We start from the raw sequence: 14,286 nt of genomic DNA, 5'->3' as shown, positions 1-14,286 counted from the left end.
GGTTAGCGACGCTGAGTGTGTAGTCTCCAGCCACTCGCACCACATGAAGGTGATCATTGCATGAACCATTGCTTCCCGGGTCATCACAGTCAGTGTATCCTGACATGCTGTCATCTGACGATATTTGATGACATCTGAAGGGGGTGCATAGTCCTCCTTGGCACTAAAATCATCATTGGGTTCACTAAACTCATGCAAGTTCAGTCCATAAAATGGCCGGGCAGAAAACTTGGCCATCTGGTCAGCAGTACGCACCACAATTGCTCGCGAAAATCCCTTCAAGTGTGTTTGAAAAAGGGTTGCCCTCATCTGGAGACAACAAAAACTGCAATTTGTAGTTGAAAAACACTTCCGAGAGATGGTGTAACCAACGCTAATAACCGGAGAATGCAAGCAAATGTGCATTTCAGGCACTTTCCAACATTTGACCGGAGCCAATGTTTTCACATGGCGGCACGGGCCCAATACATGTCCCCAAAGGGTAAAGAGTTATAACGTTAGTTAGACACATAGAAAGTGGGCACATGTTTGATTCAAGAGTGTGTCGGTATTGGCTAAATACCGTCAAATGTATGGCCAGTGTGTTTTGGCATTTTTTCTTCATTGTGTTTAATTCGACCCACCGGGTAATTAGATCACCTTTGTTGATCTCATCAGGGTTGAATTAACATAAGTCGAATGAATTAGCTTTCTTAGTATTTCCTGAGTCTTCAAGAGTTGTCCTCCACATACACGTACATGTAGTGGATACAACAAACACCAGCGTTGCACAGAATGTGTTTGCTACAGCACAAGATTGTTATAATTTGATTTTCCCTAGATACTACCGATAAAACAGATTAATATAGTGTAGACCAGACACTGTATTCCCAACAATGATTTGCGCTGCACTTATGGGCTTAAATTGGTGATTTAGGTGTATTTCAGTTGTTTGACCTGATCATGGGACTCTCTAAGTTGTCAAGCTGTCGATGTGGTCATAGGACAAGCCTCTGGCTGGTAGAAGATGCTTCAGTCAGTCTGTGAATATGAAGCTTAAGGCAGTCAATGTTGAGACAAGGGGCTAGTCGACGCTGCCATTCTATGGCAAATTCTATTTGCTAAAACCAAACTTAAATGGTCATCATGTCATTATAAGTGGATAGCTGTCTCATAGACTTCTTGCAAAGCTTTGTGGGCGCTGAGAAATAGCAGCTAAAAGTTAGCTCCAGGTGGTATTGTTATATGTGGGCTTGGGCTGTATTCATGTGATCTTTGTTCTGTGTTCTGTTACTAACTGTTCAAGTACTATGAATTATTCATTGCAAAGTTATGCCCTGATCCCCCCCTGCCCTGCATGCCCTGATCCGTAGAAAAGCGTGCAGCCTCACATGTTTCTTGCTTGCACCCTTTCCTGGCGTTTCTGTTGCTGGAATCTCTGCCTGGTTTCTCCTTACAAGCAGAGGACGAGCGAGAATCTCCTCCCCTGCCTCCACAGCCACGCACATTTGACATTGGGGACTTGGTGTGGGGCCAGAGCAAGGGCTTTCCCTCTTGGCCGGGCAAACTGGTGCGACCAGACCAAGTACGGGGCCACCACATCATCTCCGAAGATGGCAAGGTTGGCACCTTGTGTTTTGCTTACCGTGACATCTATGTGTGTGTTTTTTTCATGAAGTGTTAAAGTTGTTGCTCTCTGTGCTTTTCTGCAGTACCTTCTCATTTTTTTTATTCAGTACACTGTGCAACAAATAAAATCAGGCGGGTTCAAAGGAAAAAGGAGATTAGAACTGAGAACAGCAGTCGTAGAAAAGGTGTCTCAACCTGGTGTCTCCAGCCTGAGACATCCTTTTTTATTTATAATATCAAAGTTATTTGGACAGGGAATAAACTTTGCTGTTATCAATTCTTTATTGTGTGTAGTGGCTTTGGAACAGATGTATAGCAATTCACTAGAAGACCATCATTGTAGTTGCAGCTGACTTTCTTCACACAATGTCAAAAGAAAAAGCCCCAAAAAGAATCTCGCCATAACAATATTGACTGAAATTGTTCACTGTCTTATGCATGCTTATGTGTTTGTTTTTCTTTCACTGTTCCATGTAATGCAATGCCTAGCAATGGGTTCAGATCGTAGTTGCTGTCTGTCAGCATGTTAGAACTGTCCAATGAGGAATATGATGCATTGGTTGAATTTATTGTGTTAACACGGTATTTTGCTGGGCCAGTTACACATATTGACTAGTTCAGTCAGCATAACGTTACACGAGGATACCAGGAGAAAAAAAAAACAGAAAAGAAAGAAGCAATCTTATTGTTTATTTTCTGTCATCTTTGTGTAATATTTTACTGGCCGAAACAGTCATCATGTGTTCAAGCATCTTGTCATCTGGTCAGTAATGTACTGCATGCCATATTTTTTCTCTAACATGTACGTGTGGACAGCTCTGGGTTCAATGGTTTGGTGACCACACCTTCACCCAAGTGGAGCCAGAGAAGCTGAAGACTTTGTCTGAGGGGCTTGAAGCTCACCACCGGGCCCGCAAGAAGCACCGCAGGTGCGTATGTGTGGAAAAGCCTTTCTACGTTTGGTTAATCCAAACTTGTAGCAGCCAAAAATATTGGTAAAAATAAAATAAAACATAAGGTATGTTGTAGGTAGTCACCCTGAAGATGAAAGTTAGGTGAGGACGCAAGGAAGACGACTAAACGGCAGAGGAACAGGGCTACAGAAATAAAACAACACAGCCATTCCTAATTGCAGTAGATCTTCACACAAGAATAGCGGTCGCACACCCGAGGGCAGAAGATGTAAACAGTGTGATAGCTATTTTTAACTGAGAAGTGTTTAAAAACATGAAACACGAAAGTCATAATATCAGACAATAGAATGGTTGAAAAGTATACTATTAAAGGCTGTACCTCCCACAAGAAAATACTAACATATTTATTTTTCTTCTTCTTTTCTTTTTTCCTCTGTATAAGGTTATGTTACCATTCCAATGTGCCATTGTAGTTGTAGTGCTTACTCTACTAACTTGCTGGGTCTTTCCTTCTTTTTTCCTCACAGTTCTTGATTTATTATGAAACGGCATTTTCGCCACCTTTTGCCCAGGGGTCGCAAGCTGAATGGCAACCTGGAAAATGCCATTCAGGAAGCCATGATGGAACTGGACCGACAGACTGGCACCGTGCTTCCCTGACCATCACACCTCCACTTTTTACTGCTGCTGTCATCACCTTTCATGTACTGCATTCAAAATGAGCTGCTGTGCCCAAGCATATGCTAGGTCATGCTTGGTGATGGTACACTGGCACCACGTGGCATTGCTCTTGCCGAATTGTAAGGATTCTTCCTTTATTCTAATAACACTAAGAGCCGCCTTTGTACTTGGTCTAGTTGTTCTACCCTTGATGTGTTTGATGCTCATTATGAACTGACTAACATCAAATCAACATCTGGCCACAAAGAAAAGATGACAGAGCTTGGCAGTGTGTTTTGAGAACTGCACATACTGAGACACAATAGCCTAGACAAGAACAAGATGTCAAAATTCGTATGCTCTTAGAACTAAGAAAGAGAGTAAGACAGCAAGGAAAAAAAGAAATGAGGGGCCATATTAGAACGTTGAAACTCCTTATTACAATAGCGCATTGCAATGTGCTGTTTGGTGCCACTGTCCAAGCAGGAAGCATGCTCTCTTGCTCGTGCTTGTGGCATTAAAGTTCATGCAGAGTGTGATGGTTCACAGACATACTTGTGCAGCTTCGTTCCCCAGAAGTATAATTGCCTCTTGTTCTAGCTATTTAGCTCCGAGCCATTCATTGTTTCCCCCACCAGCTTAACTGCATTTGTTGTCTGCCTCAAGGAGTATTCCTTAATGTCTTGGGAGAGGAACTGTAGTGCTTTGAGGCCGGTGACATGGCATCAGAACGTCTACATATATTTATATATATTGATCTACATATATTGATTGAAACACGGGCAGGCACTCGCTCATTGTGACTATAAGTTATGGAAAAATGAGTTGAGGCGCTCTCAGTCAATTGAATTGCTCGTGTGGCATATGTGATAAAGCAAATACAGTTGCCGAGTGATTTTTCCGACACGTAGGGGTCTACCAAAATGTCCTAATAATGGGGCAGTAAGAAAACACAGGATTTCGACAGTAAAATTATCTTCTTGGTTTGTACAATACAAACGTTGTGGCATATTTATTTAACGAATTTTGCTCAGTCTTGTGCTTGTTACAAATAATAATAATAATAAACTTTGGTCGTCACAAGAGTCGATGACCAAGGTTACTGTTTGCTGCCGAATCGATGAAAATCTCTTTGCAGCAGCTGTTTTTTAACTGGTAAAGCCGGCAAATAATCTCGCCAACAAAAATGGAAGTACGGGCAGCAACCTGAACGGCAATAGCTTTCATCACAGCTGGCATGCTTGTGACATTGTATGCGCATATACTATGACCAAAAATTCAGCAACACACCGAGCAGCACTCAAAATTTCACTCTCTTTTTTGCATTGGTTCAGTGGCAAAAGTATAGTGCCTCACGCATGGCTGAATGATCGAGCAGGTCTTAAAAATTTGTCAGGGACTGTAGTAATGCCTCCTACAAGAAGTCGCATCATAAGAAAGGGTGCATAGTGTCACTCCTGTAAGATGGTCGAGGGTGTCTACTCTGGCATCACATAGACATGAAGGGGATTTCTCGTACAAACTTTTATGTAGATGCATCAACAAGCAAAATGTCTTCTTGATGTTGGAGTGTTCTACCATAACTTCTTTATTATGGTCACTTATGAGCACATCTACCAGGCCATCAGACAAATTGTTTCAGTGCTCTCATTGAACATCGAAGTCTCTCTCAATTTTTGTGATGTGCCTCTGAAGAACACTTAAAAATGCTTTCCTATTTATTTATTTTTAATAAGCAAGGTTGTGGGGTAGTAGTGAGTTTAAACTGTATAAACGTTGCTCTATTAAGTGCCAGCCCTGCTTAACATTGTCTTAATTTATTCCTTTTATCAACGTTGGATCTCTTGTTTCATTTTAGTCATTGTTGCAAGCTGCTGTGTTTCAACTACATTTGAATTCTGGTGTAAAAAGAAAAATATGTTGTGGCGGGTGCATTAGTATCAGCCGATCATAGCTGTAGGTTCTCCCCAAGACATTATTGAAGACTCTGTGTTCATCCCCCACCTCCAATCCCACATCCCTTTGCTTTCAACATGTAGCTTGTAGAGAACAGGTTGAGCTTGCTACACATCTGTACAGTAGAGATTTGGAGAGAATGATAAGTTGAATACAGAGAAGGAGTAAGAGAAAACTATGAAGAGTGGAGATCTTTTTATACAGATGCTATATAAATATATATATATATATATATACATATAAATATATAAATATTATAAATATTATATATATATTATATATGACAGCGTTGCTGTTGACGTTTGCTGTTCGTCGTTTGTTCAGTCATTCTTTTCAAGCTTTTTTTTTAAACGCAGGGCACCCACTTTCCCTGTTTCAATTCCCCTTCCCCCCTCCCCCCCCACATAAACTTCCTGCCTGTTGAGGACAGTTAGTCCTAAAAATTGTTTTCACATTTTACATTTTTCCAGCTGTGAGATTGAATGATGTTTGAAGGTGGTCAGAGTGATGCTCAGTGATGGATTTTGCTTGTTTTTTGGTTTAGCTTTTTGTGTAGACGTATACTAATCTTGAGATGGTTGATTCTCCCTGTGTTCTTTCTTTCTGTTTCTTTTTTTGTTACGGAGGCTTGCCAAAGAAGGTGACAGAGAGGGGCAGCCAGAAGTTGTGCTTGAGCTCTGCCATTATGCGGATCTTTAAATGTGGTGTTGGCAGCATTTCTAAGTTGCCCTTGAAATTTCCCTAAATTGCAACATGTTCTCAATTAAAACACTATCGGCTGCTTGGGGTAAAAGTAATTTTATTTGCATGGGCAAAGAAAAGTAGCTGAGAGCTAGTGAACTTTAGGGTCTTGCAGCCATGATCAATATAAGAGGGAATTATGAAATTGTTTTGAATCAGCAGTTGCTCACAATATAGGGGTTCGAACCTGGTATGTAAACATGTAGCAAATAGCTTTTACATTTGGACATTTTTCTGCATAGAACATCTATATGTTTGGCTCAGATGTTGAATCATTGTTAGCTGTTGAATGAAAATTGGAATGTTCCTTATCAGATATCTTGCTCATGGAGGTTCATTTCGTGTCTGATTTTAATGGGGCATGATATCTTGGAAGAAGCTGAATATTTTCATGGTGTGGACAAACAGTGTGGAAATTAGGTCTGCAGTCATGACTTGCACATGCAGCTAACAAAGTTATGTGCTTTTTCATTAGCTGCAAGCAAAAACTACATGTTAATAAAGCTTTCTTTTGGAAAATGCACACTCCATAACATTTTTGTACCAGCTTTACAGTAGGCGAATGCAGCTGAAAAACCAATTGAATCGTACAGTTCCCGAAAATGCATGAAATTTCCCACTTTTATCTTGCACTGAATTTTTGCATGTAATATGCTGACTGAGCATATGTTGTCCCATATATGGTTCACTTTTGCATCACTCCGAAATATTGAATAGAAGGGACCTCGTCTCATAAAAAAAAGAAGGCATAAAAGTGTGGTTTATTTTTAGCCAGCAAAATAAGGCATATGTGACCGCAGCATTGATGTATAGTCCTCACCTCTGGCGTTATTGATATGAACTGCAAGGATAAGTGCAGGTCATTATCAGGAGGTGAAGGGTTCAGCTTCATGTTACGAATAGGGTGATGGCATTGGGATACCAAAGTAGTATATACAGCTTTGTTTTTGATGCTGACAAATTTATTTTGGCACTGAAATGTCATCTTAGCAGTGAAATACATTAAGGCTGCACATGTGAGGGTGCTAGACTCGCACCATATCATGTTGTAGCTAAGCAACGACACCGGCTCCTGTTGTCGTTTGTGTCATGTGGGGAACTCGATCACCAGGACATGACACATTGTGCGGGGAAAACAAACATCAAGGTGTGCAAGAGCCTAGGGTCCCCGCACACAGTAAAAAATGTTGCTGCTATCCCACATGGCACCATTTTCAAAAGGTATGGTCAATTTAGTGTTTAGCCATTTTTGCATTACAATGCAAATTTTCATCTAATAACGCCAGCCTCTTAAAGGGCGACTCCGGCGTTTTTTTTTAACCATAGTAGGATATTGTCACTTTTCAAATGGCATTGACAGTCCTGTTACCAGTGGGGTAGTTCAGTTTGCTTAAAAACTCATGAATCATTTTAAATAACCAATAAACGAGGTACTGTAACTGAGACAGGTAGCTGCTTTATGTGACGTCTACGACAAGTCTATGACATCAGACCCTACGCTGCCGTAATGTAACCATGCAGAATGTGTGCTAAACATGCAATACACGTGGTGCTAATGCCAAAAAAGTGAAGATGACAATGTCTTCTGATTACACAGGGAGCTTTTCCTGATCTTTTGAACAAGACAGCAGCAATTTCAGCGATGATATGAACTCTGAGGGATCGATCGCCATTTGCTTTTCACCTGCCGCAGCTGTACAAGGCAGCTGATGAGCCCCAAATACAATGCTTAGTGCTACGGCAAGATGAAGAGAAGCACCAGTTTTGTTGTCTGTCAAAACAATGATTGTCCGTTGTCATGGCGTAGAAGAAGGAGTCAGCTTTGTCGTTTCTGGGCCAGTTGGTGATGTATACTCTGATGTCACGAATACATGGTGGCCGGAAAAAATCGTACATTCGTGGCATGAGTCGGGAATATGTAACAAATATTTAAAATCCATTTTCAGGAAAACTAAATTACTTGCAGTCATATCGTGTGGCACAGATAATCAGATTGCAAAAGAGAATATATATTGAAAGTTATGTTAAGGTCAGTGGACATCGAAAAATCACCAGAGTTGCCCTTCAAGCAAAAATACTCTGGTGCTCGTCATTTTGCAAGTTTTGGTACTTAATTAAGATCGAATTGTCTTTAGGCTAATGTTGTTGAAAATGAGTGTTGCTAGTAAATGACCTGTGTCGAAGGTAGTCTTCTTAGCACACCAGTGGTGCGATCAGTTTTGAATGAATGGTTTCGTCTTAGACTTGCTGTGAAGATGTTAGCCACACAGCATGCTGCACAGTGAGCAGGCCTTGTGCAACACCACTGGCAGCAAATTTTTTAACTTCTGCGTCTCACAGCTATATTAGAGAGAAATAACTGCTGTCACTTTTCAGTATTGGCTTTCTTATTTGGAATCACATGTTGGACGCAAGCATCAATGCGCACATGTTCCACTGGCATACAGTGTTGCTGCACTTGGGTGGCAACCACTTCTTCACCACATCCACATTTTCGGTGTTGGTGCTTCCATTTCACGCTGTGCAGTGAACGTACAGTGATTTCTGCTAAAGTGTGTTACATGCTGCTACCGGTGAAAAAAAGGCGCTGGAAATGCATTTGTTGTAGCTGCTTAGAGAATTTGAATCTCAATTTCTGACAAGGTTTTTGCCTTGCTGAAGGTTTGTTGAAAATGATTTTGTCTTGCCTTTAACATGGTGGTGATGCAAAATTTTCAGATTGTGATATCTGCTTTACTTTTTATTGAGCAATAAATTCACTATCTTTAGGCAGAGCAGTAAATATCGTATGCACCGGTGGCCTGAAATGATTTCTACCCTAACATTTAGCATTGGTTTGTGATGGCAAGGAGTAAACTATAACATCTTTTGTAGGTATGGTACATTAGACAGAAGCAATATCAGTTGACACAACTGTGACTGTGGAAAACCCTGTTGTCTGCTCATCTCCATGTGGGGTCATGCCACTTCATATTATTTCACACCTTGAAATGATGATGCAGTTACGACGCTATTGGCAGGCTCTCCAGTATGAGCCAGCTCAGATTCCTTATCTTTGAAACAAAATTATCAAAACAATCTTTGAAACAAACTAATCTCATTTCACTCAGCTAAGTACATTCACGTTTTCATAAAGTTTGAGTGCAGCTGGTAGTGACATGTTTTTTTTTGTTTTTTTTTTTTCACAGGTGCGTGTCTTAGTTTTGTTACCAAGGTTTTACTGAGTGATGATCATAGAAGCTGCAAGAGTCAGAAATGCGAGAAGTTACTGTCATCTTGCTTTATTTTTATCATAATTTTTTTTAACATCTGCTTTACCAGTGCTGTCCCGAGTGCCATGAATTGCCGTTTGCAACCAAGTCCTGACAGTGCTTCGTTTTAGTCAATCTCTACTCTTCACCAAAACAGGTGGTTACCCTCTGTGCTGCTTTCTTCACTTACTCCTAAAACTTGACATCAGGGCTGGTGCAGAACCTGTAGGAAAGCATGTTGTTGGGAGATGTGCGAGTACGTAGTCGTATGTTTGACCTTTCTGTGGCATTTTTTTGTTAACTGAGGGATGGGTCGGTTGGAACTTGGTTGTCGAGCCTCCTGGCATGTGGTTTTGTTTTTGTAACCAGCTGTTTATGCTTGTTTGTTTGTGGATTTTACACATGGACTGCAATTGAACTGCACAATAGGGCTTCCCAGCTCTGCACATGCCGCTGTGTGCGCACACACTGTGCACACATACCATGTTTTGAAAGAGGTTACTTTTTTTTTCAAGTCTTTTTTTTCTGTTCAGTTCTTTCTCTGGCAGGAATGTTGGAAGTGAGATGCTATATTGTTTTACACAGTACAACAATAAAAAAAGATGGAATGCAAACATTCTCGTCTTCACTGGCATGCACTGGCTGGTGTCAACCTCGTCAAAGGTATCTGTATCTGCTATGTTCCGTGACTCCAATACAAAACAGAGCACCTGACAGTTATGCCATGATTACAGCATAACTCTTGAGATCTCTATTGCCAACATTAGCTCATGTGCTTAGGAATGTGCAATGGGGTGATTTTTTTTTATTATGTTTGTGTTATTTTTCACATTCAACCTGTATGGATCGACAGTCACGTTCAATACGAGCTGCAACACAATGTCTGTGGTTGAAGGAACCTCAAGCAGGCTCGGCAGAGGCGTCATGCAAAAGACTGGTAAACACCATTTCAATTACAGTCAGCGACAGATTTTCTGGATGCCCGATAATTCGGACGGCTTCGCTGCACCACCATGTACCTCATAGAGTCGATGTATATAAGAACGTCTGAAATTTCGGACGCAAGAACCCTTCGTCGTTCGATTTTCCGAACATTTTGCTGTGACCGCAGGTCCGAAACGGCATTGATCACAACCACCACCGCCACTATTTTGATTATTTTGCCGCCTCGAACCGGAACTCTCGCACGCAGATCCGCTGGCAGCCGTAGCTACCACCGCGGCAGCGCCAGGCCTAGCTAGTTCGACGTTCGCTATTAAGCTTCTTGCCGTTCGGTGCATGTTTTCTCATTGAAAGAATTCACCGCTGTCAGCAATGACGCCGACTCCGTCTTTGTAATCCTCGCCATTGGCTTCGAAGCTTGGAAAGCACAAAGCGTTGCATAATGCCGGTTTCCGAAATTCAGCTTCGCCTCAATACAGAAGTGTTACGCGTTGAAGCTTACACAAAGTATTGCGGTGAAGCATACACGCGTGCACCCGCCGTTTCCTGTCACACTACGATCACCGATATGCCTAATAAGTGTACTGGCCGGCCTTCGGGGCTTTTATGGATGTACATGTGGCGATTTGAGCCCTTTGGGACAGTAAAAGGCATGCACTCATTTCTTTTCGACTGCCTTATTTTTCGCATGTTTTCGCGGCCACGAGGCAGTCAGAAAATCTGACGTTGACTGGTACGGTATTTATTAAACCAATTTCTCGTATGTTGGCGCCGCCGTGCAGCCTTGGAGCACCTATCACCATGGTTGCTGTGTTGCAGCTTATATTGAACTTGGTGAAGGAGACACTGCATTCTGAGAGTTGGGCACGTACCAGCTGCAAGGGGGGGGGGGGGGCGTGCACCCCCCCCCCCCTCAAGTTAAGCGGCACACCCTTCCCCCGCCCACGCCACCACTCCTCACACACATTCCTAAAGCGCCGCCAAATCAATTTTGAGACTTGGCAGCTATTCGGCGGTCAACATTTTGCTGCTTTTCTCACTCCCTTTGGATGGCAGTAGTTCTGATCTAGGGGTGTGACGGCCAGTTATCTCATCGATTCGGTGCCCGCGCGATTAACTCGAGGTGCGTTCAGGGCCGGATTAAGAAAAATGGGGGCCCTGGGCTAATGCGCATGCCGGCCCCCTTTCCCTATACTGACTACCCCCCCCCCCTTCTGCCTGCTACGCTACTGGAAATATGCCGTGTTTCATTTTAATTCCACCAAATTAAAAAGACCGAAGTGCGATCAACGGTATTACTGTTATTGTTATTATTATAAGGAAAACAACAAATCTTGCTTGAAACGCATGCTGTTGTAAAGATCAACACATATGTTCACATTGTGATTAATCTGCATTCTGTTTTCAGCAAAAGCTAGGCTTTAAGGAAAAGTTTAGTGCACTCAAGACAGACAAGAACGTAGAAAAGACAACACAGCTCAGATGTCGATCCTTCTGAAGCTAGGCTTTGTTTGCATCACTAAGTTTAATCCTGTGAGGAGACGCATGGTTGTATGCAAAACAGCATCAGAGTGCATTAATTGTTATACACGTTACTCTATAAATATGAAATAGATATATACAATACTTAAGGCAATACAAACACCATAAAAATGCTCTAGAATACGGATGAAAATTACCAACTGTAATTACAGAACATTTGAAAATATTTTCGTTAAAGGTAAGACAAGCAAGAACGGCACCAAATAAACGTGGCACTATCAAAAACAACAAAAATACAGTTCTTTATAAGCATGTTAAATATCAGAAGAAGAACAAACAAGAGACGAATAACGAAGACTTGCATATCTTGAATTACACTGCTCAACGTTTCATTGGCAACATGGAGGCTGTGAGGCGACACAACGAACTTATTGGAACTATTCATATATAGCGGAACAGTCCTCTTTTAAAATGGCATCTTTCGTGCCTTCGCTTTGGCGAAATCAGATATAGTCTGTTCGGAGGATAGATCGTGGAGAAGGTCATTTTCAATGAACATGATAGCAAGCGAGTTCACCTTGTCATCAAGGAGGCTTGAATGAAGGCGATTTTTTATCAGCCACAACTTGGAAAACGATCGTTCGCTCGCACAGTTTGCCACGGGTATGCTTATGTACATTCGCAAAGCAATAGAAAGGTTCGGAAACACATCAATAAACTTTCTTTCGTGCAGCAACTTCATTATTCCCAGGGGACTCTTGTCCTGGCACACACAGTTGTGCAGGAAGTTCGCAAACTGAACGATTTCAGCGGAAAATGCTGGCTCCAAATCATTTTTGTAGGTTTTCACTAACTTCTCAGCCTGCTGTGCCAGAAAGGCCTTGCTCCCAACTTCTGTCAGCAATTTTAAGAATCCAAACTTTTCGCAGAGTTCAGTGTAGGCAGCCTTTCGCACTCGCAAAGCAGAGCCTAGACTGTCAAGTACAACATTGTAGGTCTCTACGATAAACTTTTTTCTACCTTGTAGCGCACTATCGCTTTTTCTGTCCGGGTGCTTACTCAAAACAATGCGTTTGCCCTCATCCTGATAACATTGATTGGTACTTAGCGTGCGGGCTCTCTCTTCGAAGGTATCAAAGAGAGGTCGCAAAAGAATTAACAAAGCCTTCTAGAGAGCTCAGCATGTCTACAGCAGTTGAAATGTCTAGGCCTGGCTTCTGAAGTGCTATGCTCATTTTGTCAAAGCGCTCCAAGATTTCACTCCAGAAAATCACCATGAATGCAGTCTCTAGTTTTGTCATTTTCTTGAAGAGAGAGTGCACTTCGTTCCTAGTGTCACCGTTTTCTTCCTCTTTCTTTGATATAGCTTCAAGGCAACACAAGACTGCATTGAAATTTTTCAGAATGGCCTTACATGATTAAGCGTGTCTTGACCACCTGGTCTCGGAGAGACTTCTCAAAACAAGCTGCTGTCCAGTTCCACCCATGCTGTACAAAAGATACCTCCATCACTTAGATGAGGCAGCAAAGAACACATACAGTTTCTCAATGACAGTGAAAAATTTGACTGCCTGAAGGCAACTGTCAACGCTACACGCGCCAACTAAGTTCACTGAATGACCAGCACATAAGACGTAGACTGCCAATTCGTTCAGGTGTTTGATTTGAGCTTGCAGTCCTTTGTATTTTCCTGACATGTCACTCGCATTATCATAAGCTTGGCCCCTATAATCATCAATTGAGATGCCATTGGTCGTCAAGAGGGACATCACAGTGTCAAAAAGTTACAAGCCGTTATGCGATTCAGTTGGAACAAATCCAAGAAAGTGTTTGTACACTTTCCCATTTAAGTAGTATCGTAAAACAACTGACAGCTGATCAACGTGAGTAAGGTCTGGAGTCGAATCAACAATGAAAGAGAAGTATTTGTGCATTTCACTTCGTTAACGAGGCATTCCTTGACAGCCTTTGCCATATGCTCGATAAATTCATCACAAATGGTTTTTTACAGATACGATGGGTGACCTTTTCCTTTGTTCCCGTAGCGTTTGATGTGCTCCTCTAGAAAGGGATCAAACTTGGCAATGGCCTCAAGCAATCCCATATAATTTCCATTTTTCGGGGAACCAAAAATCTCCTCACTGCCCCTAAATGCTAGGTTGCGCTCAGCTAGAAGCTTAACTACAACGACTACGTGCTTCAACACCTACGTGCTTACGTGCGACCTACGTGCGACTACGTGCTTCAACAGTAAGCGGTCTCAGTGACAAGATGCTTAACCAGCTCCTTGTCAATTGTGCTGCTCGAGTTAGAGCGGGCGAGCCATGCTGCCACGTAGTTTCGGTGCTCGACGCTATTTTCATGTGTGCAAACCTTTTCTTCTGCTCTTTTCCAATCAGAAAAGCCGTGTGTGGTGAAAGCACTGGGGTTGCTTGAAATCGAAAATAGTTTGCACATGAAACAGTACACGGAACCTTTGGACTCCGAGTACATTAACCAGTGTCGCTCGTACGCCTCCCCATTTACAGCCTTTTGCACGAAAAGATGAGGTGACCTGGAGCGTATCTGAGTTTTGTATTGCCTTTCGGAAGATGGAAAACTTTCTGCCCGATTTTGAAAATACAGTGGCCCTTTCTCAAGGCATACACTCCGAAAGCTGTCAGTAATAATGTCCGGCCACTTAGCAGGGTCACTTCGGAGAATCTCGCAACGTACCTCTTGCTGGTGGGGGT

General features: G+C 42.2%; 1 protein-coding gene across 2 annotated transcripts in view; it reads left to right on the top strand.

Moving 5' to 3' along the window:
* Nucleotides 1-9,744, top strand: part of LOC126531516 (uncharacterized) — a 59,741-nt gene extending 49,997 nt beyond the window's left edge. Inside the window, exons 7-9 of one of the 2 annotated variants that reach the window (XM_055071222.1) lie at nucleotides 1,443-1,600; nucleotides 2,425-2,537; nucleotides 3,095-9,744. In XM_055071222.1, coding sequence (XP_054927197.1) covers nucleotides 1,443-1,600; nucleotides 2,425-2,537; nucleotides 3,095-3,182 — 359 coding nt within the window. In that variant the 3' untranslated portion in view covers nucleotides 3,183-9,744. Of the gene's footprint in view, nucleotides 1-1,439; nucleotides 1,601-2,424; nucleotides 2,538-3,094 lie in introns of both variants that reach the window. The other variant, XM_050179060.2, reaches the window with a different exon arrangement.
* Nucleotides 9,745-14,286: the final 4,542 nt, after the last annotated feature.

Source organism: Dermacentor andersoni, chromosome 5 (genome assembly GCF_023375885.2).
Source record: "Dermacentor andersoni chromosome 5, qqDerAnde1_hic_scaffold, whole genome shotgun sequence".
In the NCBI taxonomy this organism is placed as follows: domain Eukaryota; kingdom Metazoa; phylum Arthropoda; class Arachnida; order Ixodida; family Ixodidae; genus Dermacentor; species Dermacentor andersoni.
The sequence above is the reverse complement of the archived record's forward strand: the minus strand, read 5'-3'. Positions and strand labels throughout refer to the sequence as shown.